This window comes from Trichinella spiralis (assembly GCF_000181795.1).
Source record: "Trichinella spiralis strain ISS 195 chromosome Unknown Scfld9, whole genome shotgun sequence".
NCBI classification, from domain to species: Eukaryota; Metazoa; Nematoda; class Enoplea; order Trichinellida; family Trichinellidae; genus Trichinella; species Trichinella spiralis.
In genome coordinates, this window is record NW_003526948.1 from 7,208,979 (window position 1) to 7,233,700 (window position 24,722).

Consider the following 24,722-nt stretch of genomic DNA (forward strand, 5'->3'; position numbering starts at 1 on the left):
TTCCCTTTTTGAAAAATAATATCACGCTTAAATTTCATTTCAAAGAGGATCCAAAATATATTATTAGCAAAATGTTCACCTTTTCAAACAATTGAAATGCAATTTTCGAAGCGAAATAATAAGTTTTCTAAAAAAAAGCTCCAAATCCTGTTCCATTGGTTTAATATTAAAAATAATAATAATAATAGAACGTGATATTTATTTATAAAAAGTATGCTAGTTTGCCAGTCGACGTGCTCGAAGCACGAAAACAATCGATTACGACGACCGGATTTTGCAAAGTCACCATTTTGTAGCTTTTCCTGTTTAAATTTCCGCTTACGGCACGCATGCACATTTTGAATCTTGTTCTTTTCAAAAAAAAAGCAACCAATTAATACTACGATGAAATTTATTATGCAAAGTAATAATTGAGCAACAGTAGTTGCATTGTTTTCTGAATCTTTGAACAGGACAAGTGTAAAACAATAAAAAACAAAGGTAACCAACCCCACACATGACAAATCAATGAAAGCAATGGTCATTGATAAATTGTATTCTCAAATTTCAAATTCATTTTAACTTTATGAATAATTTCGTCGGTTGATTTTTAATATAAAAGCAAAACAAAAAACACTCCCAACACTAGTGATCAATACGTTTTTCAAAAAAAAATAATCCCCCCATCTTGTACTACACGTTACAGACACACAGAGAGTATGAGACAAAACAAAATTGGCATTTTTGTTGATTTTCAAATAATCATATTCATTTTATTAAGAAAAAAAGCGCAAATCAGCGCACAAAGAGAGAGAGAGAGAGGTTGGTTGGGCTTTTTTAAAAAATATCCACGCTTCACATTTCCAAAGAACACTGACTGCCCTGATGAATCCGTCCAGCTTATATCGATCACAGTTTTCCTTGTCACTTTGCACAGAATGTCAGCGGTTTCCTTTTCCGCCTTTCAGTATTTCTGCAAATGGCACAAAACCGATCTTCCATCATTATCCACTTATCCGATCACCAACGACAAAGTCAGCATGCAAAATGACAACCGTGCGGCTAGACAACACGCCGAGATCAGTAACAAATGAGAATATCTGTCCAATAGAACAGCTTTGAAAAGATGTTCAAGTCCATGAAGTGAAGGATAGGATGTTTTATTAAAAAAATGAAAATTAAATCAAACAAGCAAACAAACAAACATTTCAACACCGGTGAGCAGATAGATAGATTGTCGTCATATACCAACGATTCCATCCGTCGATCCGTACAAGTTTCGCTCGACAATGCTTCATTGCAAGAAAATAGTAATAATAATAAGAAGCTCGACTTTTGTAAATATTAAAATTTTTTTCATATCATATCATCTTGTTGGTTTTTTCGTCGTCTTTTTTATCGATCAGTGCTATTTCCATATAATTTGGGCAACAATATCGACAAAATCAACCAGCAAGCAGCACGCGCGTGTGCGTATCCAGGAGACGAAATTGATTCGCTTCGACTGAAACTAACCAAAAGAAAAGTGGGAAGAGAGAGAGAAAGCGAAAAAGCAGGGCTGCAAGGGCGAAATAAATTTTCATTTCAAATCGTCCGCCTTTGCTAAAGGTTAAGCGCCGCGGCGTCGATAGCAGGCAAAAACAGCGCACAAAGAGCAAAAATCGGAAACGTATTTCCAACTGATGATGACTGGCGTATTAATTTTTCAATAAGCAACACACAGCGAGCATTGAAATTCACTTTCATCCCTTTCATCTGGGCAAAATTGATTATTAAGTCGACTTTTGCTTTTCTGCCTCTTTTTCACTCTGCCCAAAGAATCAAGAAACAAATGCAAATAAATAAATGTCCGGATACTGTGCTGCTCGTCAGCAATAGGATGACTTTGGCGGTGTTTCGCTTGTACTGTTTAAAATTTTTTCCGATCGACTAATAAAAAGCTCTGAATTATTAATTTCTACATTTTAATATTTCAAAAAACAAAATAAAGTATAAACTGTCGACGAGAAAATAATATTGCATCTCGATTGCAAGCAACTACTGCGCATTTGCACGGTTGGTGATCATTAGCGGTATTTGATTGACGAAGCGACGTTTGCGCTTGTTGCTGCCGTTAAAATATGAAAAGTACATTACATTTTATCCCATGTCAGAACAGAAATTCTCAGACAACCAACTTTGACTGGCTGATAAAAGTTAGGAACGCCCCATCCCAGCCGACAAAGTTCAACAACAGATTCAATAAAGAAGAAAGCACTGGATTCATTTCTCTGGAGGGTTGTCGTTGTTCCTGCTCCAACAGATTTATCTTGCCACATACGTCAGTGCAAGAAGAGCAGCGGAATCGTTAGTCGACCGAAAGTGTGCAGCAAAAATTCCTATTGGCCATTCATACACACACACACACATTCGTCGTTCAAAAATTGTCACACAAAAGAAAAATAGACAATCGGAAAAGTTGGTGGACAAGGGATATTTGGAAATTGTGAAAGCTTTTCGTGTGCAAACGTGCAAAAAATACTCTCAGAATGATAAAATCAAAATAAATGAGAAGAGAAAAAGAAAAATGAAAGTGCAAATTTGAACACAGAAGCAAAATCATTAAGTTCTTCCGTGTGATGAGGCAGGCAGTCTATTTTCGAAGATTCTTTTCATCGTCTAAGAATGGAAGCCTGATTGTTGTTATTCACCACTTATTCATTCACCTGCACGAATTGATCAATCAAGAAAATGTTTCTCTTATTTTTACAACTCATTTGCACGCTTTTGAGCTTCAATTGAATTTCATTTTCAACTTCACTTCCAATTATTCTTCTTTGTCAACCGAACCGACAAGCAAGTGTTGTTTCGTTGTTGGGGAAAAATTTTTTCCACCAATTTGCAAAAGAAAAAAACCACATACAACCAATAATTTCACACAATTATGCACTGTTTCTTGATTTTCTATTGACGAATACAAAAAGGAAATTTTGGAATAATTAATTTTGCAAAAATTTCCCCCTCGAAATTCTCACGCGCACTCACTTGTGTCAAGTGACCATTTTCAAATTTTCAAAATTTTCAAGCTGCCATTTTCATCAATCTCACTTTGCATTGTTCGCGCATACAGATGCATTTTACAAATTCAATCCATCCCAACCAGGCTGGCCTTGTTCATCGTCAAGTTGCCAACAAATCAATACAATAGGACTTCAATTTCAGACATTCGGATTAAATTAATCCTGATCCCGTTATTATTACTATTACTATCATGAAAACTTTAGTAGAAGAGATGACAAGTTGGATGAAATGCGTGGAAAATTTTATAAAATATCCCACTTTTGAACAAATAATTAAATTCTTGTCGCATGCAGATAGATTGATAATTGAAAAAGGAAACAATTTTCCGTTTGACACGATTACAAATAAATAATTGGTTGGTTATAATTAATTTCATCAAAAATAATTTCCACCAACAATTGAATAGAACAAACAATCAATAATGAAAACATGCTGCTTTGCAGAGAAGAGAAATGAAATTTTCCATCCCGGCAGAGTTTTGTTGGATGCGAAACAGTTGTTGTGTGTGTATGTGTGCATTTTCGCATTTTTGCTCACTTATGATGATGAATTGATTTTGACAAAAAAATCATCATCGTTAAAAAAGCAACAATCAATCAGCTGATTTGATTGCATTTGTTTGTTTGTTTGTCTCTGGTGCACTGGATTACATTCCTGCGGGGTGTGAAACGATCAAACTGTTCAAATTCCATGATTCGTCTTGACCGTTCCTTTATCAGGCCAGAACTCGAAGAAATGCAAAATGCTCGCAGCAACCATGCAAAACTGGCTAACAAGCAAAATGCAAGCACGCGCGCGCACACACATCTACCTTCTTACATCTCTACATCTGCCAACAATACAATATAAATATAGAACTGGGAAGAAAAAGAAAAGGAAAATTCAACGTCCCAAAAATGAAACAGTTTCAGTTTAAACTGCACAAACACAAATTAAACTTTTTCTTTCTCAACAAACTAACAGTTGGCTGCATCACATTCACTGGTCACATTAAAAGTCAAATATCCCTCGTGAAACAGTGTTATAACAATTTCACAACATCCAATTAGATGAGATCCAATGATGACGCGATGATCAAAAGGAAAAATAAAAGTCGAAACAATTTTCCCAACCACTTCTCCATGTTCGAATATTTCGAACATGCATGCTTATTCGACAAATTCTCCCACCCGGCAGCATTGTAGTGGTGTTCTGCATATTTTTCACACTCAAATCTCTCTTTCAATTCAACACAACTTGCAGTGAGAGGGGAGAAATTAAAAAATGCAATAATTATGGCAACCTGAGATTCTTCCACCATTTTTCTCGCCTTTCGATTTCTCTTTTCTCCATCAAACGGTCGTTTTCCATAAAAATTCCGTTCAAATAACAAACAGTGAACAAACTGCTTGTCCAATTTCAAATGCAAATGCAAAACTTTGTGAAAAGTAGCCTCTCTCTCTCTCCCTCTATATATATATATATGCTAAGAGTTACAACTGGACTTACAAACAACACAACAATGCTGAGATGAGGAAAAGAAAAGATGTTCTATAATTTATTCGATTGAATTGTCCCTCTTTTCCCGTGGATTTTCCCCACACTGGATAACTTGAATACTTGGACTAATTTGTATAGATAATTTAATTTAATTTAACAACCAGAAAGAAAAATATTCGAAACAATTTTAAGAAAAAACAATTCATTTCTCATCCCAGCTAATAATTAAAATAAACAAACAACTACATTTTCCACATTGCAAATGATTTTCACTGCCAAAAGAACAGATCGAGAAAAACAAATTTAGAACGGTCTTAATTTTACGGTAAAAATGTGGTTGTCGTGGTTGGATATTGGTCAATATGCATGCATGCATGCATTACGAGACAAAGCAAAGGCGACAAAATTTTTGCTTGTCAATTATTTCATCATTTCCATTTTTCACCGCGTGAGACGGGCACTTTCAACCAACATCCATCCGAGACAACAAAGAAATTAATAATAAAACAGAAAAAAGCCTCGCATATTATAATTAGTATGTTTGCTACCGCGCGGCGTGCATCATCGAATTGACAAAAAAAATCCTGCACGCTGGTTATTTAATTAACATGCAAGCATTTCTATTTTCTTCGGTTTTCCAAAGAGAACGTGGAATATTTTCCGCTTTTTAATTAAGAAAACTTGGACACCAAATACCATCATTGACAATCTTCTACAAAAAAAACTTTGCTCTGTGAAAAACTAACAGACCAATCGATCAATATTGGTGCAATTTTCCAGCATATCAGTGCGCAGTGAGAAATAAATAAATAAATAAATAAAATATATGCTAATTGAAAGAAATATTTTCTGTTTGTGCAAATTATTATTGACAAGTTATGCTTTCGCAAAACTCACAAATTGATGAAAGATTCAATTTTCCTTTCAAAATTCAACCTTTAATCATAAATTCTACTGTTCAAATTGCCAATGTTAAATTGCTGTTGCAAAATTCACCCAATTTGCCCAAACCATCTACAAACAATGCTATACAGTGTGTTTTTTGGTCAAAAATGAGCTTCTTCCAAAAATTTGATTATTGACACAGTTCTCGGCATGTTCAATCAATTATTCCTTTTTCCGCATTTGCATGCAATAAATAACCTGCTTTATAAATCACATGTGTCCACAGTTTTGCAAACAGTATTGTAAACAGTAGCCAAATTTCACGTCTTTCGACTATTGATACGCAGATTAGTAGTAGTCAGCCGGGTGAACATTCTTGGACACAAATTTTCACTTTCCAAAAAACAACCATTATTAATACAATAACAAGTCAACAAGTACACACATGCATATATGCTGTATTGTACAGTTCAGAGAAACAACAACAACAACTATGAAACTGAAAATAAATAAATAAATAAACAAGTAAATAAATAGATGTACTGCGTTGCTGCTTGCTACATGTTGTACAAAATTGTCGAGTTTCGAGCAACATTGAACAAGGCCATTGATGACAGATTCGAAAATGGTTATTCGACCAAACCAAAAAAAAGCCTTCAGGCATTGATCTATTGGACTGATTCAACAGTGGACAATGGAAATTTGAAATCAATTTCAACATCGAAAACAATTTGCATACAAATTTCCTCGAAAATGTTAAAATTTCAATTTTTCCATCTGTCAACTGTAAAAATAAAGATCATTTTATTAAAAAATCAGTTTTGAAGAAAAAAAAATGCAAAACGTAATTGTAATTGCTGCTGTTGGTCATATTTTTCAAGAATTAAAATTCCACATATTCTACTAGTCGAAAGAAAAATAGTAAAAAATATCTATACAACAATTGTCAAAAAAAACGTCAACATTTTTCTCTTCATTGCTTAACTTGCGTCAGAGATTATTTGCAAGCATTTGAAAATTGAAAGCAATGACATCAAATAATACCGCTTGTTGGTGTTTTTCTGAACAATAAAGTAAAAATTAAAATTTAAGAAGAAGAAAACGTTATTCAGTCAGTCATCTCGAGAGAAGTTGAACACAGCGAACACGTTGCACATGCAACGTGATGCAGAAGAGTGTTGTGGTAAAAACAAAAAGCCGAAAAAGCCGCATGTGCAATATTTGAAATTTTACTTCAAGATAAAAATTCCCACTCTTCCAATGTCTAGCCCATAAATTTGAATCAATTCAGAGAAAGAAGGAAAAAAAAATTTCTACATTTAAATTAGAATTTCAATTTGAATTCAATTCAGGCAAAAATCTACAGACTAGGACTGTAAAGCGATAGGGATCTTTTCAGCAAGAGAAAAAAAATCCAAAGCAAGATTTTTCGTTTTGCACGATTCATTTTAATAATAAAATATACTAAGTGTATTCATTTATTCATTCATTATCTGATAAAAAAACCATGAAAAGCTTTACAACCGATCGGCAAGCAATAAAAGCAATGCATTGTTCCTTTCTTGTATTTTTTTTGTAAATCGGACTGAAAAGCAAACATGCTAGTAATTGTTATAATGGCAATTGAAAATAAAATAAAGCAGCCACTTTCTCAAAAGCAAACAAAACAACCGATTCCAAAAATTGTCAATTTCCTCTTCTCCACTCCACCGTATGTATGTATGTATGTATCATTGAATAATCGTTGGCAAAACAATATTTGTTTGCCTACACACATATTTATTTACTTATTTATTTATGGTAAGCCGCTAGCTTTAGCCTAGAGTATTATATTGTGGTGTTCGATTAAGCTTGTTAAGCTGATTGCGCAAATTGAACGAGTTCCAATCGTATATTATCATCAACAGTCAGTCAATACGATAGTGATGATCAATTTGCATACCAAATAGTTGTTTTTTTTCCTTTTTGAAAATGAGTAAATATTCAAAAACACAGAATATTCTCTTTAATCACCAGTAAAATGAAAACTAAAAAAACACCGGCGGCTGTGTTTCATCATTGGAATTTTTTTCCCTTCGCCACAAAACACAACAACGATGACGTAAATACACAATGATATGATGCGGTTGTCTGAAAAAGCTTAAACATGTTTTACAAATATAAATATACATATCCCATGTCAAATGAACGAGCATATATATATATATGTGTATACATTTGTTGTTTTTTCTTCATTATTATACTTCATTTCAACTGTTGCTGTTGTTCTGGTTTTTTTTTTTGGAAATCTATCTATATATCTATCTATCTAATGATATATCTAGTCAAGCGAACAGCAAAACTTCTATATTTCTACTTTTAACCGCTTGTTATTACCAGTTTCAATAACCGACCAACCAACGTTGAACTGCCAACCAGGCATAGCTGCTGAATTGAGACGTCGCTTTTCATTTGGCCCTGCTCAGGTCATGCTTGACACCGGTTCAATGCAGTGAACAGTGTGGAAAATGCGGCACGATGTTGTACCGGTGCAGCAGCAGCAGCAGCAGCAGCAACAACAACAGCAACAACATTATGCACGCGGCCGGGTCAAAAAGTAGGGGTTCACTTTTTCTTTTTCACCCTCTTCTCAATTTTACTACATTCTTTTTTAATTAATATACCGGTAGTATACGCTATTCTATTTTATTTCACTTCTATATATTCTTCCATTACAGAAGAAAAAAGAAATATTACAAAACAATATAACTAACTATTTTATCACTTCTCTTATTATTTTGGATTTCACTTTTTCTTGGATCACATTTCAATTTCAAAAACCACTATCGATGAATAAACAATTATAATTAATTAATTAATTAATTAATTAATTAAACTGATTGATTGATCGATCGATCGATCATATTACAATTACACGCATGTCAATAATAATAATAAGATAAGATGGGCACATTGGAACAACAAGGAAAACTGTCCCTTCCCTTTCCACCCTTGTCCACATTTGGTCAACGACATTCGGAAAACGCAATTCTGTTAGGAGCCCGAGTCGCACGGTGCCAAGCAGCAGCTGTCGCAGGTTCAGAAAGCCTGCCAGCTTCAATGCAATTTGCAAATAGCGCTCTGAGCACACGGCTGCTTGGAAACGTTTTGCACGTTGGAAAGGCAGGCAAGCAGGCGCGCGTGTTTTGCCCGGATATATCCGCACCTTGCACCACACTCTGGCACGTGGCTACCGACGGTATTGTGCGCACTGCCGCGTCCATGTTCCCGCTTGTTCTTGTCTTCGTGTATGCAAGCGCGCTGCACGATCATTTGCTGCTTGTCTTCTTTCCGCTGAACGTGCGTGTGCATTTCTCTCGTTGAAACCGTCGCAACCGCCGCCGTTTGTCGCTTTGCATTAAATAAAAGCGTGCGCGCTTGTTGTTTACCTCAACAAAGCAAAGCAAAGCCAGTCTCAGTCACTCTTAGCCTCCTCTTTCATTCTGCACTTGCGTCATAATTTTATTGACTTCCCCGGCCAACAGTCGTGTATTGTGCTGCTGTCGCCTGAACACGGTCGCTTTTCCTTTTTCCATGCACCACCGAGCCAGGATGACAAGTTCCGTAATCAAATGGATCCGCACCAGATTACAACTCAAAAAAAGGTATACACATGTACGGCTTTTGTGCAATAAAATTTACTAATCTCTCTCTCTCTCTCTTTTCTCGTAAAAATTGCACTCGTTCCAAACCCACTATATAATATTCGTAGGACTGTTAACCCCGATCTCTTTCTATTATTTCTGTCGCAATCGTCACTTTTCAGTTCGTTGAGATTTAAAAAACAAACCAAAAAAAATTATTCCATCCATACACGAGGATTTCCGACTGCGGGATATTTCAATGCGCGAGGATTTTTTTCACCGTCACATGAACAACCATACTGAACAGTCATTGTAGAATATTTTCCAAAAATGATCACCGTTCATCATAACTAATAGCTGTGCAAAATTCTACTCGGACATAATTAATAATGATCGGTAGTTTAAAATGCAATGCATGGAAAATTGATTTCTTTTTCATTCCATTCAATTTCATTTCAGTTGTTTCAAAAATGCAAAACAACTAACTAAGTGCTTGTTAACAACAAATTGACTTTTGGTAAAATAATTTTCCATCCATACATAGCCTAGCACACACACATATCTATCTCACTTCTTCCACACCAAATAGGTAAAGCGGATAAGCCCTTCTGCTGTTTTTTAATCAACATCGTCTGTAGCATATTCCATTACGACAGTATTGTTATTTGTTAGTAACGCATCATCTGCAAATCAACTGAACAGGTTGCAGCATGCTTTGAACCTGTGCAACACGGTCCGGTTGCTTGTTTTGCACGCATTCTACATTGCATACTGTATAACACAACATTAGAGCATGTGTTTTTTTTTCTAAGCGACGTGATGATATAATTTTCATCAATAATAATTTGAACCAATCAGTTTTTAAATAAATATAATTAAAAAGAAGAAAACAGAGCGAACTTTATACTTCTTCTTCTTCTTCTTCTTCTCCTCTTATTCCCGTGGTACTGAAAATTATAAATGCATCAGCATCAGTAGCCATTCTATTAACATACCGAATTGTCAAATTGACATAAAAACAAGTCGATTATTTACCAATATCCATGCAGCGGAAGGTGCAAATTTCACTTGTCCCATGCAGCTCATTCATTCTGAACATGTACGCCATTAACGACAAATTACTTTCAACAACTTCAACTAGGTTATTCATCAAATTGATTTATGTAACCTCAGAGTTGCTTGCTTGCTTTGCGCAATTTTCATAATTTGCGGCTAAGTTCGCTGACCTGTGCACAGAATTTAATCAAACCTACAAACATCGAGTGGAGATTTGCTGCTATTCCATTCAGTTGGTAGTATTTCAATACGGATCATTCATTCATTTAAAAAAATTCTATCCCTGAAAAATAGGAAGAAAACAAACTCGGATATTTTGCGATAATAGCTGAAATGTAATAAAATTTCATCTTGCAATGCACCTCAACAAAAGTGCAAAAAGAACTGTCACGCTCACATTACCCAAATCAACAAATTTCATCTGTACAAAAATTGTTGTTCAGTGGAAATTTCTCTCAACAATTCAACAATTCAGACGTATCAAAAAGTGCAAAGTAGAATAAAAATAAAACATTTCATAATAAATAGCTATGTGAAAAAAGTTTTGTTCATTTCATTTTCATAAAGAACATTCATTTATTCATTCATTTTAAAAAGAGATGCCAACTGAAATCAATTCTGCTCAACTGCTCATACTGTCTGTATATGGAAGCTATTATTTGTCTTTGTTCCATTGTTCTGCTTACATGATCACCTAATTTTTCATTCACTTTACAGGTTCCAAAAAGGGCATAAATATACCGTGTGATTGTGAGGTGATTTGCTTGTTTTTTGCTGCCAACGTCAAACTGATTGTAAAAATTTACACAATGCATGCGCACCACAACAACAACAATGCACAATGAGAAAAGCGATGCTTTGAGCGATTTTTGAAAATAACTTTGCGTCATTAGTAAAATTTAAAAAAGAAGAAAAATAAGAAGAAGATGATGATGAGAAATTTATATTTATACTTGCGTATATTGAATTTCACCTGATTTTCACATTACGTCAAAAATATCATCAAATTGCAAAAAGTATCGCGCGTTGAATGTTGCTTACTGGTGAAATGGAAAAATTAATTTTCTTTCTGATAAAATAAACAAATTAACGCGAAAATTCCCTGCCCACTAATCGAATAATGAAAGAAATATAAATTGAAATGCAATTATTGCTACCATCGAATCTCTACGCGCAAAATACACAAAGTTGTTTGCTTTATTTGCTGCAGTGATTTTACGATAGAATTTTGCTAAGAATAAATTCTTTTCTTTATTAATATTTTCTTTTACAAAACGTACGCATGTTGTCATTTTCTATTCAATTTCAATTACAGGGCTGCAAATATTATTAACCTACATATATATATATGTGTGTGTGCATAAGGTGCATGATGTGCCGAAAAGTTCTTTTTGCTGTTCACTACAGAAATAATATGATTGCTGATGAAAATTCCCAAATTATAAATAATATGATAAACAAACAGAAAATGAGTGCACTCATTTTTCCTAAATTGAACTAGATGCACTACAGTCGAGTACAGCAAACAATCGAACCGATCGAGTAGTGGAATAATAGTAAAGTAACAACACACACAATCAATGCAGAGTAATTGCTAACATTTCACGGTGATTATTATTATTATTATTTCTTTTAATTTCCCATAAAAAGCTGCCATTTTGAAGCAGTGATCAGTGAAATCTTTTCTGTTTCACTTTTACAAATGGCACAATTTGTCGAGATGTTCAAAGATAACTTTCATTTGAAAATGGAAATTTTTTTTCCCAAATTCCCTCTGACTTGAATCCCATTTTCCACTACTATTCGACAACGTCAGTTGTACGATATACTACTTTCAGTGCTTCTTCTTCAAATTTCAAACTTAAAAGTGATAATTGCTCATCACCGAAACAGCAGCAACTGACTGAATAATAATAATAATAATAATTTATTAATACGGTTTAATACATGATTGATTTGTTTTTCTCAAAAAATTCTCTTTTCCTTTACCACTGATGATGAAATAATGTACACAGAGAGAGAGAGAGAGAGAGATCATATCATCACAATTTGGATGATTGAAGAATATCAATCAGTTCAGCTTATAACAACATCTTGACTTGGAACCAGAATTCGTTTACAGTTTTATCATAGATTTGTGTGAGAAATTCCACTGCCCGCCCATCCCATCGTGCACTGGCAATAAATGAATTCCTCAAACGATCCACAGAGAAACAAGATTTCAAACCGATCCCACCTCAGAAACAAAATCAAAAGGCGTGGTTTTGTTCCACTTTTCAATTTTCATCTGTCGAAAAATAATTTTTATCGCTGTTCATCCTTGTTCTGCCATCAACAATCAAATGTACTTTACAACTAATACGAATGTTCACAGACATTACACATTATTACACACAATGTTCAATGTTCTGGAACTTGCACTAAACGATACGGATAGATCAAAAGACTAATGAAAAAGATTAAAAAACCAAAAATATTTTACAAAACTAACTGTACATTTTAATCGAATAATATGATTGGAACTTAATCGTGCATGCGCATGTAGAGATGGATATTTTCAAATTGTTCGACCTCGTTTTTGACAAAACAGTCAGTCCGTGCATCACTGAGTCAGCAAGGCTGAATCACAGCGTGAACGAAGTACATCAGCAGTGTTGTAAAACTTCCCAATCTACGACGACCCCCTACTTTAAAAAGTTTGTCACAATACATCGTATTGTCATCTGTCAACATCTGCGCAGAAATTACATACATACAGCGCGTAGAAAGAGAAACCTGTCACAAACGACTGGAAATGGCAAACTGCTTTTCCTTTGAAAAAAGCTCATTTTCTGCATGTTGTTGGTGTCACCAGGCGATTGAAAAATGTCAACTTCAAATAAGCAAAAAATAAATAAAAAATCTCAAATATATTATATTAAAAAAGCCACTTTTCGTGTGTAGTATGCATCGTCTTGGTCGTCGTCTTGCAGTTGTTTTAATAAAACCGTGCTGAGATGTTCAAGTTGTAAATTTGAACTTTTGCGTCACATGCTCAAAGCGTATATTTTTGAGAGGAGCAACTACACGCACGCGTTCGCTTACTAATCCAGCGACAACTGTTTTGCTTGTTCACTGGAGGCCTCCTCCATAAAGAATTGCACAAACCAAACAACGCACGGCAAAAGCAAGCAGCCGCAAAACCCTGATCAACAACCACACGCACATATAGCCGACGATAGACGGCTTTTAATGCCGCTAAAAAGCAAAGCTTTCCCTCGTCCCCTGCAGTAGATGCCAGTGCAGCGCGCGCCTCACTATTATTCACAATTCATTCTCTACGTATATGTATATATATAGAGAGAGAAATATAATTCATTCGCCTCCTCGTATAATTTATATTAATAGTTTTTTTCCACCTTCATCTAACACACTTTTTAAATTAAATTGTCTTTTGCTGCTGATTCATCGTTACGTTTTGTTTTTCTTTTTCCTAGAGTAACTTTCGGCACTGAAAACGAAGCTATTGTCGAGACATTTGTCTACGATCAAGCGGCAACCTGTGATAAAGGGTAAGTGAATCAACTTTTTTGTTAATTAATTATCAACAGGATTACCAATATCTTCGCGTTTATAATACAACCGATAAAACGTAAAACCGCGTCATCATCAACAACTTGATGCTATTATATTTCAATTCTGTTTTTAAACTTTCACCACTCTTCCGTTCGCATTTGCAATTTCGCCTACGTTAGCAACTGAATTTATCCAACTTTGTAACTTTTTTCAACAACAGAAATTAAACAAAAATTTGATTTCATCACAAAATTTTTTTTTACTATAACACATTGAAGTCGTTCAAATTTGCTCTTCAATTGCTTACACATCAGTGCTATTATTGCTAATCTTTAAACCGTTGCCGTTATTACTAATAATAACAACCGCCACGCTAACAAGCACATAGCAAACAACAGTATCGCTGTTGTGTATTTACTCAGGAATTGATATGCAAAAATCAAAACTCATGTAATTTCCACAATTGGACACTACTTCCCTCAAATATGCAAACTAATAATGTAAATAATTGAAATGAAAATCCCCCTTAAAAAAAGCATTCATCCTTTTCTTTCTCTTTTCCACTACAGCAGCTTCCACTGGACATAAATTGGCTATTATTATTATTGATAATAATCATTAATTAATTAATTAATATGAAACTAGTTTTAATTTTACAGTGATGATCTGTAAAAATGATGCAGCTGATTTCAATTTATCAACAACAAACGATAGTGTGATATGATTTTCACTGCGATAAATACTGGATAAATTGATTGTTCGTTCGAAACATCTGCATTTGCGTTGTTCATTTCAAAAAAAATATACTGTTCAATTTTTTGAGACGAAAAAAAGGCATGAAATAAACTTTGCACCTCTGTGCGATCAACACGACTACTCAAAGAATGTGAGACTCGTTTAGGCGCTTTTCCACCAGGCGGTGAATTTGCAAATTAGCTTATTTCACACTTTCTTCCATCGGTGATGATCGTTATCCATACACGCATGCTGCATCGTCGGGCAGCATGCAATTGACGGATTGTTAAATCTTGATTATCATTATGATTTTACTACAGACAGCTGTGGGCTGCTGCCATTTATTTATATAATTTAATCAAATTTCGCAAACAAAATTGAAAGCACGTGAGTCTCGTTTCAAAACGTCGACATTTTCCGAAGCACTTTCAAGGAAACTATCGTTTGGTCAACAAATAAAACGCAACCCTGTAAGCAAGCAAGCATGCATGCATGCATGCATGCAACAAATAAGCTTCACGTTGGCCGGGTGCAATAAATAGGCGCGACAAGGCTATTTGCAGAAGGAAATTTCTGGCCGTCGTCGCATTGAAGTTGGAATAGGATAGAAATTTTGCACAGCAATTTTCTCGTTGTTTTGAATGAGAGAGCGAGAGAGAGAGAAAAGAATTTGATATCTCGCTGTGCAGTTGCAGTTCAAAGTTCAACTGGATACTAATTTTTAAGATATTCAGGAGAAATTACTTTTTTTTAAATTTCACATTTGTTTCATCAAAAATGAAAAATCGTTTCTTCCATTTTCCTTTGGGAAAAGAATCAGTCAAATTGAAAAATGCTCCATTTGATCGTTTCGGTGAAAGGCGAAGCGCATCAAAGCAATTCTACTAAGCATTTTAAGCAGAAACTTCGTTGCTGCAAAAGGACATTTGGCGGCAATTTGCAATGATAATAATAATAATAATAATAATCGGACGCCTCGTAAAAATAACCGAGCGCCTGCGCCTGACGTCTGCTTTTTCTCTTCTCACGTATGTAGAAAGAGGGGAAAAACAATTTTCTCCCCAGCTGCTCGTTGATGATACAAAGCATTTTTGAAATGCTTGCAAAACGGCCGTTTTCTTCCACGTTTTATCCATCAGACAGACAGACAGACCACTTGTCGCAATGTCAATTTATTCAGCTTGCATAATAGTTGCGCAGTTTTGCGTGCTGAGCAAAAGAACATTCCAGGGAACATTTTTAGCAACAAGAAAGAAGAAATCATTCATTTTTAACGTTCGCAGCGAAAAACGAGAACGCAATAATAAACTGACTACTGAGCATGATTGTCAAAAAGTATATGCTGCATGCACTTTATTCAGCTTCTTCACAAGCTTGAATTACTCACTTACTTATTATTACTTATTACTCTACACGAAAAGTGAACGAGTTGTTGGATTTGATTTGAAGGTATGTGACATGTCGAAAGAGATTAACCATAATCAAAATCACCTTCGTTTAACAGTATTTCTGTTCATTGCTATTCACGAATCTCCCCCTTTCCTACTATTTGCATACCATGCATAATTTGAAAAACAAATCAGTTTAAAATGTTTCATATTGAAATTGAAATTCATTTTACAAAAATGTGAAAGAAAAAAAAATTTATATATATAACAGCCTTAAACAAACAACGTTTAGTGATCGTTGTAATGAATTCTTTCCATTTTTTTTAAGACAGTTCGTTTTCAACGAATCAGCTAATGTCAGTGAACGTACTTTTCTTTAAGAATTTTTTTTGGTGAATCAACAACACTGTTCGCATTGTTGACATTTTGTTCAAAAAATTACATATTGTGGATAAAAAAGTAGTCTGTCTATTGTTTGGAACTATTCTTCTATACAAGAAAAATTCTGCTAATAATCAATCTCTTAGCCATATTCAAAAAACATTTCCATTTCAAAGGCATTATTCTATGTCAACAATGAACAGAAATATGTATTTCAAAAAAAACCGTTTTAAATTTCTTCTAAAAATTAAACTAAAAAATTCCTTCTCGATTTTATAATTTACTATATGCTGTAATAATGAAACAATTCTTCCTGCTTACTAGAAAACAATATTTTGCGACCTGTGAATGTTCATATTTTAAGAAAAAATACAGTTACTGATAATGTTAATTAAATTAATTTAAAAAAAAGCAATCTAACACAAATGACCATTTGGTATTGTTTTTTTCTTAAACATTCACAAATCAAATTTCTTACCCCAAGAAAGTAAAGTAAAAAAACAAATAAATAAATAAATAAATTTCCCTCTTCGTCTTCTTATTCTATTAATTGCAGTTGTTGTAAAAGGAACGATGACTGAACCAACAACAACAACAACAACAACAATGCTAGCCCAAAATTAAATTGCTTACTTTGATAAGATACGCTAACGATGAAAGCAACAAGCCTGCGTTTATATTTTACACTAATTTTGCACTCGCTTTGTTCGTTGATTGTCAAATAAAACGCACTATTCTGGCCGACTAATTTGGCAAGCGATTACTAGTCGATGTTTAGCATCGTTCGATCCGTCCATTGTTCAACGATTTAATGTTTCCATCGTCAACCTTAACCATCTCGAGCTGTGGTTCTCTTCTGCGTAACTGATGCACTGAACTGAAACATCCTCTTCTTCTCTTGAGAAAAAAGTCAAGAAGAATCAACCGACTGACGAGCTAATAATATAAAAGCATACATGCAAAATTATCGTTTATGAAAGGAAGAAAACTAAGATTACATTCAGGAAACATTTTTAAACAATTTAATTTTAATCACAATTTTCTTGGCGGATGGTAAGCTTGTCCACGCGTTCAACTGAGTCTGCCGGCACGCATTTCGATAAGGATGAAAGTTGCTCATTAATTACCGTGCAAATGAATTCCCATTTACCTACGCTTGCTCATACACGCTATGTCATCAATTTTTTCAAGCAGTGCGTTGTTTTGTTTTTTACAAAATACAATCAGACTACAAATATACAAGTAACTGAAACAGAGATTTTAAAATTACCCGACATCCCGTTGTAAAAATTAATCACAAAGGGCGCATTTCGCATAAACAGACTAACTACCCTTTAAAGCTGTACTTATTCTCCATTGTTGTAAAGTTTCCGTTCAATAATGCATAATTACAGTGAATTTGCAACCAATCTTTGCAATGAATGATAGACTGAATTTATGGTTTTGACGCACGCATGCACAGTTTTGCATTTTATTAATCAACTAAAAATTCATTCCTAATACAAATAGTGATTAATAATAGATTTTTCAATCATACAAAGAAAAACTAGCCTGTTGATTAATTTCATATAAATATAAATATATATATATATCATGTCAGTTATCTGTTTAATATTTAATTTAGAAAAGTGCAAAAAAAACAAAACCTGAGCATATTTCACACACATCTATCAGCTAATAATGGACATAGGATAATTAGTTTTAAATTTATGGAAAAAAAAGAAAAACAAAAATTTTCTGTTCACAGGATAAATTTATGTAAAATTGACAACAAGTAACTTTCATAAAAATAATGAAAAGTTGATAGCAAGCAACATGTTGAACATCATGTGTTTATTGATGAAAAATGACGATGATCAAAATTTGATGTTGAAATCAAAAAAGAAAAAACGTGAACCTCATGCATAGTATGCAAATTATTGTTCGTCTCATTATTATTATTGTGTTATTATATTGAAAAAATGTTCAACTGATTGATCTGAGGAGAAAAGGAAATTATTTTTTCTTCAAAATTCCATCTGATGCATATTCAGTTGATGATGCGCTTAATTGCGACAGTTCGACGACAGTCAATATTTGACAACCCCTCTCAGATTTGTGCTCGTGTAGGAGGGAGGAGAAGAGTAAATGCGCGCGCGTGTAGCTGGGGGGTTGTTGTTTGTTGTTAGCCTGTTTCCCGTCTAGGAAGAACATCACAGCCAAGGCAAGAAGAAGAAGAAGCGTTCGATTTCTTCCGCTTCAACTACAACAAAGTTGAACATTCACAATATTCGGCTGAACATATCAAAATTGTCCACTACGCACGACGATGCTGCCATCTGTATATTATTTAAATAAGAAATTCAGATTACAGTACTTTTTACTTTCAAACCACCACCACCATTATTCACATGGGACAACAACGACAACGGTGGTGCGTTGGACCGTACTGAACGCAACTGTTACGTTGAAATGTTAATATGTTTTCCAATTTTGGTGGGAAATATTTTTGCTTTTTTTTCTTCTTTTTTCCATTTTTTTTAAAATTTCATTTCATGCAACGGATAAAACGAGTTCGACCATTTTATCGATCCACCTCAAACAAGTGCTTCAGTTGAGAAATTCAGCAGAACAGAAAAATAGTCGGCAGGCAGCAAAAGTTCGCTAGTCTAATTGGGATGCTTCTTTCTCTTGCAAATTCAAAAGCACGCTAGCTGGTAGTTAACTGCAACGGACCCGATTTGCATGGACAACAGCCCGTCTGCTTTGAGGTAGTAGTTTGCTTTTTCTACGTTCAAAATCTGCATGTTTTCCAAGGCCCTTCCTTCCTCTTTTCTTTTCGATTAATTGATTGATTGTTGTTGTTGTTGTTGTTGTTTTACCTTTTTACATAACAAAAAAGCATATTCTTCCATTCACAGCTAGACAAAATTTTCAAAATCACACGCATATGCAAAAAAATTGGATACATTTAATAATACATGTCAAGTGAAAAAGAGAAATTTTTTATACGGCACATTTAATTAGCTGATCCAATTGCCTAGTTGACCGACCAATGTCAAGCTTAATTGGTTTCTCCGTTTGGATTCAATCCCTGCCTTTAGTATATTTGGATTAAAAACGTTTACGCTTGTGTTTTCTCCAATTTCAAATTTAATCCATCAATCTTTCCGCCTGAAATACTTTCTACATCCACTACTGAAATTACACTGCTAGTTGAAAATTGCCGTTAAACAAAACGTGAATACGCATTTATGTGAACACTTTACGTGAAACGATGCATTAATTATTTCGGATTTCCAATAATTTTCAACTTATCAGATTCATTACGTAGTGAACAAAAGCGAACAAATTAAAAATTTTCTTCTTCTCAAAAAAAATATATATAAATGTATGTATTCACAATTTTTGCCATCTTGTAAAAAGGTAACTGAAAAGATGCGTGCAGATTTTACAAACGTTGTTGTCAGCAAGCCAAAAAACAAATAGTCTTTCTGTCGTGAAATGTATTTTTCATCGAAGAAAATTGTTTATTATCAAATATCGACCAGCTTGTTGCGCATATAGTTAATCAAACGTGATGTGTATGCGTAAATTTTCTCTTACAAAGTAAAAAGCAAAAAAAGAGAAAAAAAAACTACAATCTCATCCAAGATATGCAAAAAAAAATAATTTCCTTCGATTGAAAATATTTTAAAACTAAAGTGCAATGGACAAATTGACCTCCTCCTCCCCCTCCCCGACCACCCCTAACGAACAAACAACAGCTGATTTATTTTAAAAAGAGGTACTCATCATCACGCGTGTATATATATATATCCCTGATGTATGGAACGATTTGAAAGGCAAACGCGCAAATCGATGAATGATTTCAACCAACCAATCCTGTCTGTAATGAGTGCTATTGGGCGGGATTTTCACGCCAGCTGCTTTGTCTCTCGAGAACATGAAAGCATGTAAAAGCTAACCTCGACTGATGAAATAGTATTATAAATCAACATTTCTGTATTTTTGGAAAAAAATGCGCAACGTTTCAAAATTGCAAATCAGTTCGTTTAATCCCCACTTTGAAATTTTTTTTTCTTTTCTTATTTTAAAAGTCAATTTACAAATTATCTTTCTTTTTTTCAAATTATAATCATCTGCATATCAGTATGCTTCGAACAATATCACTTTGATTATCATCGATCCACATCGTTTATCTGCGTTTGTGTCAGTGTGGATTTTTTTAACAAGTGTTACAAGTGATATATGCAAAATGAAAAAAATTACGCATAATAACCATTAATAGAAAATTGAAAGTATATAATACATTGAAAAAAGCAGACAGACAGAGCGAACATTTGATGCGTTTCGAGAAGAGAACAGTTTTTTTCTCTTTGACTCTGTTTTAAACATTGCAACGCGTTCATGCAGTGCTAATTTATCGATCTTGTTGCACGTGCTTGTTGTCAGTGGAGAGCAAAACTAAAAACCCAAAGCGCGTAGCAAGCAAGCAAGCAAGCAACAGAGATGCGACCAACCCGGTGAGGCGATTTTCGAAAAATGTCCCTACACCAACCAGCGTTTGATGAGGAATGAATTCGATTTTCGGTGGTTCCCCCCCAACCCGTTTCGCTCAGCTGCTGCGCTTGGCTGTCGCTTCGGCTGTTGCTTTCACAAGCAGCATCTCGTCCGACTGACTCGAATATACACTTCACTCGCATCTCTAAAGAGCGCGGTAGGTTGAACAAAGTATATTATACATTTTATTGTACCTCTGCATCATTCCTGCTAAATGATCCATTCGATGATGTCATTTTCAAATATGCAAATTTACTAAATTTCCGAGGGTGCATCTCTGATTTCGTGACAACAATTTGTTGTTCAGTGAATAAATATTGAAATTATTCACAAACTTTTATTTGTATTCTTAAAATCACCCACTATTCATTGATTCAATCAAATACGTCACCGTTGGTCAATCAGATCCACTACTGTGCCATTGATCGAGAATTAAATAATCGCCCGAAAACGGATTTAACGTTGTCGCATTTGTTCCATTTCCCAACAATTACGGAGCAATTTATTTTCAGTTTTCTTTTTTTCAACACAAAATCCGATATAAAATCATCATCATCATCATCAAAGAAAAACAATTTGTTACCAACAACCAATTGAATAATTTTCCAAAATATTAAAAATTAATTAAAAAACAAAAAATTCCCATTCATCAAATTTGCATGACCAGTGACAAAACAAAGTTTCTTTTTGAAAACAGCTAATGCTATAATGATCTCTATCTGACGCGAGCCCAGAAGTTTTCCGCCCACAACAATTCCACTAATTTTGCTTCAACAGCTGACATTGGAAAAAAAAAAGAAAAATTCTCCAATCGTCGATTCATCAACGATACTGATGATGATGAATATATAATAATATTCACGTGATCGTGTTTTATTTTTGTTCTCCAACTTGCAATGTGCAATATTTCGACAACAACAGTTTGTGGATATTTTTGTCAAATGCTGAATTTGCAAGAAAAATTTACACGCGTTCCACAAGCAAAGCATGCCGTTAGTGTTGTTGTTGTTGTCGAAAAATCTACCGATGATTCATCATCACTAGCTGCAATAACAGTGAGTTGTCAGTTGGTGAAAAAAAAATTCCGCATGTTGGGTTTGTTTCTGTGCAAATTTCCGCTTGTTCAAGTTGAAATTTACTTCTTCCATATAATGCTGACTCTTTTTCAATGCTCGACAACGAGCTACTGTCGATCAGATGCTATTTATTTATTATCATTGCAGTTGATTGAAAATTTAAAAGGATTTTTAATTAATTAATTTGATTATTTTCTAACTCCCAATACTGCAATCGCAATTTGTTAGTCGAATTCAATAAAAAAATAATTTTTCAGGGATTCCTACGAGTTGAGACACAATGACGAGCCAAGCCTTATTCTCGTGACAGCAGTCGAGTCGAAATCCCCTTTGTACATTGCACCGCCGGTTGCTACTCATCAGCCGGACAGCCCGGAATCACAATCTCTGATTGGACATTCGTCACTGCTTACCACTTCTCCTAAAAGGTAAATTTTTTTTCTTCCTATCCCATCATCCCGTGTTATGGAACAGATTTTTTCTTCCTTTTCCTTTGATTAGTATGAAAAAAATATTTCTTGTAAGTGAAAAAAAAAAGAAGAACCAAAATGCACAACAATCTAGTAGAAGTTAGACGATAAACTTTACAATCAAATGAATCGCTATTGAGGAGATTTAAGTGAAGGAAGATTTCTACAGACCGCAGCTTTTTCGACACGATCAGTAAACAACAAGATAAACAAGTTAAGACAAAACAAAACAAAAAAATGCAGCAGTTAGCCGAAGAGAATTGCCAATAGTTTGTGGAATTTGTTCCCAAACGATGCAAATTATAGAAATAGTTTCGTTAGTGATTTTTCCAATTGGTCTGAGAACAGAACGATTGCGCAACAATGTCAAACTCGTCCTGGATGCATGTCGATTGAAAATTAATAATTGATCAATAAATTTATTCCAATTTGTTGTTTGTTCGGAGAAGGGGTTAATTGTTTTCCGAATATAGGAGGAAAATGAAAGGATAAATTTAATTTACATCAACCACGGGATAAGATATTGATCACGTACGGTCGGATGGACAGTTTGAAAATGAAAAACATCACTTACCTGCAAAAACTTTAATTTGAAAATTGTTTAACGATGCAAACTGGGATTGATTTATTCTGTGAACAGTTGTTGAGAAATTTGGCGAATTTTTCCTTTATTCCAAACAATTTCAACTTCAATTACAGTAAAGAGAATAGTATGTGAAAATATCCAAGTACTAATTTAAGTACTGTAAGAATTGAAATTACAATAATATTAGAAAGTTTATTTTCAAATTTAAAAACAATAAATAATTGGATTTTGTTTTGCTTTTCATGCACGTTTGTTTGATGAAATGATAATTTTCATTTTTGCGTTCAAATGTGCACATGTATGTTTCACTTGATCGTTTTTCATTGAAATATATTTAGTTTTTTTTAAAAAAATGCAAATGTCAGCATGTGGAAATTCAATTTTTTGAATTTTCATAGATGATTCGAACATTCGATATGAAAATGCATTTTGGCTCAGATGATGTTTTTTGATTATATTGTTTTCTGCATTTGAAAATTCACAGATTAACATTTCTACTGACTTATGGGAATAGAAAGAATAAATTAACGATTGTTTTGTTTCGAACAAACAACGTACTGAATAAAATCGACAAGAATATTTTCCTTTTGTTGAATTGAAAATACACAAATGTACGATTATAAATTTCGACTGGTTTATATTTTTAAACTTTCATTTGGTTGAATTTTTTTTGTTCAAACAATTTACATTAAAACAAGATTAAAAGAGGGAAAATTCATATATTTTGGCCCATTTCTTTGATATTTTCATATATACGTGTACAGATGCATAGATGGGGTCGAATAGAGAGGCATTGTTTGTATGGGGTGTGATTTAATCGTTCGCCGGTATATTGTTTAATTGTCGTTTGTATTTGTCGTATTGGTGCAGAACGATGGCCCAGGAGAAAGATAATCCATTTCGTCCGGACGGGCAACTTTGTCACGAAGTGGATCCAATAGTGAAAGAATACACGAGCAGACCGTTTCCAGACGCGGGCGTGGTTTCAGCTCAGCCTGTGGGCAGACTGCATCCAGACGAGGGTGTGGACGGAGGAGGTGGACGTCGGTCGTCGCCGGACAAAGCCGACAAGCTCAGTCCGATCAAGTTGAACATGCTCAACGGCGAGCAAGTGCAGACTTTGCAAGCGCAGCACAAGTCGCTAGCGTCGCCCAAAGCCGGAACTTTGGAGCTTGTCCACGTTGAACCGCGCAAAAAGCGTTGCGGTTGCTGTTCGGTTCAGTGAATCAAGTTCAGTGTCCATTTTATTATTATTCCGCTTCTTCTTCTTTTTCTTCCTCTTCCTCTTCTGCTGCTTCCCATTACAGTAATCATCATGATCATCAATATTCGTCTTTTAATATAAGAAAAGTGAAAAGTTTCATTCAACAAATTATTAATAGCCGAATCCGACGACGATGGATCGAGATGACACGTCACGCTGCCCCGGTAATTTGTCTCCCTTTTTTTCCCTAAAATTATATATTTTTCATTCGATTCTCTTCTTTGGATTTTTTTTTGCCTTGAAAATTGCTTCTTTCGCCTGCTGTCTGTCTCGTCTGCTATTATGATTATCATTCGAATGAAAAAAAAAATTAAATTCAAAATTCCTCCCCCCCTTCCTTCCTTTCCTGTCTCTCTTTCCTTTTTGCGTTGAATGAATTTTCAATTAATTGTTGTCATTTTTTGCAAAAGTTGCGATTGATCTTTTGTAGATTTTTTTCCCGCTAGTGTTTCAGCTTTGAACTTTTCCTCAACCACAAGCAGTTTCTTTTTTTCTCTTTGCAAATATCGCTCGCCAATTAATTTTCACCGTTCACTGCAAGCTGACAAACGTTTCTCTCTCTCTCTTTTTATTTTTTCTTCTCTTCTACTTTTTCAAATTAATAATCATTTATTCATATACATTTTTTGTCTTATTTATTACT

General features: G+C 34.4%; 7 protein-coding genes across 7 annotated transcripts; 4 read left to right on the forward strand and 3 right to left on the reverse strand.

Annotated features, from left to right (window-relative positions):
* Positions 1–1,847: 1,847 nt before the first annotated feature.
* Tsp_11363 (conserved hypothetical protein) lies at positions 1,848–2,297 on the reverse strand. Its single transcript, XM_003372571.1, has 3 exons — positions 2,157–2,297; positions 1,977–2,086; positions 1,848–1,908 (listed from the first exon to the last, which is right to left on the reverse strand). Exons 1-3 carry the CDS (start codon positions 2,295–2,297, stop codon positions 1,848–1,850), a joined length of 312 nt encoding a protein of 103 aa, XP_003372619.1.
* Positions 2,298–5,964: 3,667 nt separating this feature from the next.
* On the forward strand, positions 5,965–6,678 carry Tsp_11364 (hypothetical protein). The gene is made up of 2 exons (XM_003372572.1): positions 5,965–6,189; positions 6,496–6,678. Exons 1-2 carry the CDS (start codon positions 5,965–5,967, stop codon positions 6,676–6,678), a joined length of 408 nt encoding a protein of 135 aa, XP_003372620.1.
* Positions 6,679–8,346: 1,668 nt separating this feature from the next.
* On the forward strand, positions 8,347–8,766 carry Tsp_11365 (hypothetical protein). Its single transcript, XM_003372573.1, has one exon. It carries the CDS (start codon positions 8,347–8,349, stop codon positions 8,764–8,766), a length of 420 nt encoding a protein of 139 aa, XP_003372621.1.
* Positions 8,767–10,666: 1,900 nt separating this feature from the next.
* On the reverse strand, positions 10,667–10,972 carry Tsp_11366 (hypothetical protein). The gene has a single exon (XM_003372574.1). It carries the CDS (start codon positions 10,970–10,972, stop codon positions 10,667–10,669), a length of 306 nt encoding a protein of 101 aa, XP_003372622.1.
* Positions 10,973–12,482: 1,510 nt separating this feature from the next.
* On the reverse strand, positions 12,483–13,948 carry Tsp_11367 (hypothetical protein). Its single transcript, XM_003372575.1, has 5 exons — positions 13,901–13,948; positions 13,679–13,744; positions 13,167–13,374; positions 12,858–12,954; positions 12,483–12,528 (listed from the first exon to the last, which is right to left on the reverse strand). The coding sequence occupies exons 1-5, from the start codon at positions 13,946–13,948 to the stop codon at positions 12,483–12,485; spliced, it is 465 nt and encodes a 154-aa protein (XP_003372623.1).
* Positions 13,949–18,162: 4,214 nt separating this feature from the next.
* Positions 18,163–18,599, forward strand: Tsp_11368 (hypothetical protein). The gene is given in 3 exon segments (XM_003372576.1): positions 18,163–18,291; positions 18,310–18,461; positions 18,488–18,599. 3 exon segments carry the CDS (start codon positions 18,163–18,165, stop codon positions 18,597–18,599), a joined length of 393 nt encoding a protein of 130 aa, XP_003372624.1.
* Positions 18,600–21,579: 2,980 nt separating this feature from the next.
* On the forward strand, positions 21,580–24,040 carry Tsp_11369 (conserved hypothetical protein). The gene is made up of 3 exons (XM_003372577.1): positions 21,580–21,749; positions 22,017–22,187; positions 23,686–24,040. Exons 1-3 carry the CDS (start codon positions 21,580–21,582, stop codon positions 24,038–24,040), a joined length of 696 nt encoding a protein of 231 aa, XP_003372625.1.
* Positions 24,041–24,722: the final 682 nt, after the last annotated feature.

Bases quoted from the DNA above. Each gene is read 5' to 3' on its own strand.
- Tsp_11363 (XM_003372571.1), bottom strand. From the start codon at position 2,297: ATGTGGCAAGATAAATCTGTTGGAGCAGGAACAACGACAACCCTCCAG. The intron at 2,087-2,156 runs GTTGGTTGTCTG...TTTTAACGGCAG, and splicing joins ACTTTTATCAGCCAGTCAAA to CAACAAGCGCAAACGTCGCT. The intron at 1,909-1,976 runs GTTTATACTTTA...GCTTTTTATTAG, and splicing joins ATATTATTTTCTCGTCGACA to TCGATCGGAAAAAATTTTAA.
- Tsp_11364 (XM_003372572.1), top strand. From the start codon at position 5,965: ATGTTGTACAAAATTGTCGAGTTTCGAGCAACATTGAACAAGGCCATT. The intron at 6,190-6,495 runs GTAAAAATAAAG...TTAAAATTTAAG, and splicing joins AATTTTTCCATCTGTCAACT to AAGAAGAAAACGTTATTCAG.
- Tsp_11365 (XM_003372573.1), top strand. From the start codon at position 8,347: ATGGGCACATTGGAACAACAAGGAAAACTGTCCCTTCCCTTTCCACCC.
- Tsp_11366 (XM_003372574.1), bottom strand. From the start codon at position 10,972: ATGACGCAAAGTTATTTTCAAAAATCGCTCAAAGCATCGCTTTTCTCA.
- Tsp_11367 (XM_003372575.1), bottom strand. From the start codon at position 13,948: ATGTGTAAGCAATTGAAGAGCAAATTTGAACGACTTCAATGTGTTATA. The intron at 13,745-13,900 runs GTAAAAAAAAAT...GAAATATAATAG, and splicing joins AACGACTTCAATGTGTTATA to CATCAAGTTGTTGATGATGA. The intron at 12,955-13,166 runs GTAAGCGAACGC...GCTTATTTGAAG, and splicing joins AAACAGTTGTCGCTGGATTA to TTGACATTTTTCAATCGCCT.
- Tsp_11368 (XM_003372576.1), top strand. From the start codon at position 18,163: ATGCATATTCAGTTGATGATGCGCTTAATTGCGACAGTTCGACGACAG. The intron at 18,462-18,487 runs GTATATTATTTA...TAAGAAATTCAG, and splicing joins GCACGACGATGCTGCCATCT to ATTACAGTACTTTTTACTTT.
- Tsp_11369 (XM_003372577.1), top strand. From the start codon at position 21,580: ATGTGCAATATTTCGACAACAACAGTTTGTGGATATTTTTGTCAAATG. The intron at 21,750-22,016 runs GTTGGTGAAAAA...ATAATTTTTCAG, and splicing joins GCAATAACAGTGAGTTGTCA to GGATTCCTACGAGTTGAGAC. The intron at 22,188-23,685 runs GTAAATTTTTTT...GTATTGGTGCAG, and splicing joins CTTACCACTTCTCCTAAAAG to AACGATGGCCCAGGAGAAAG.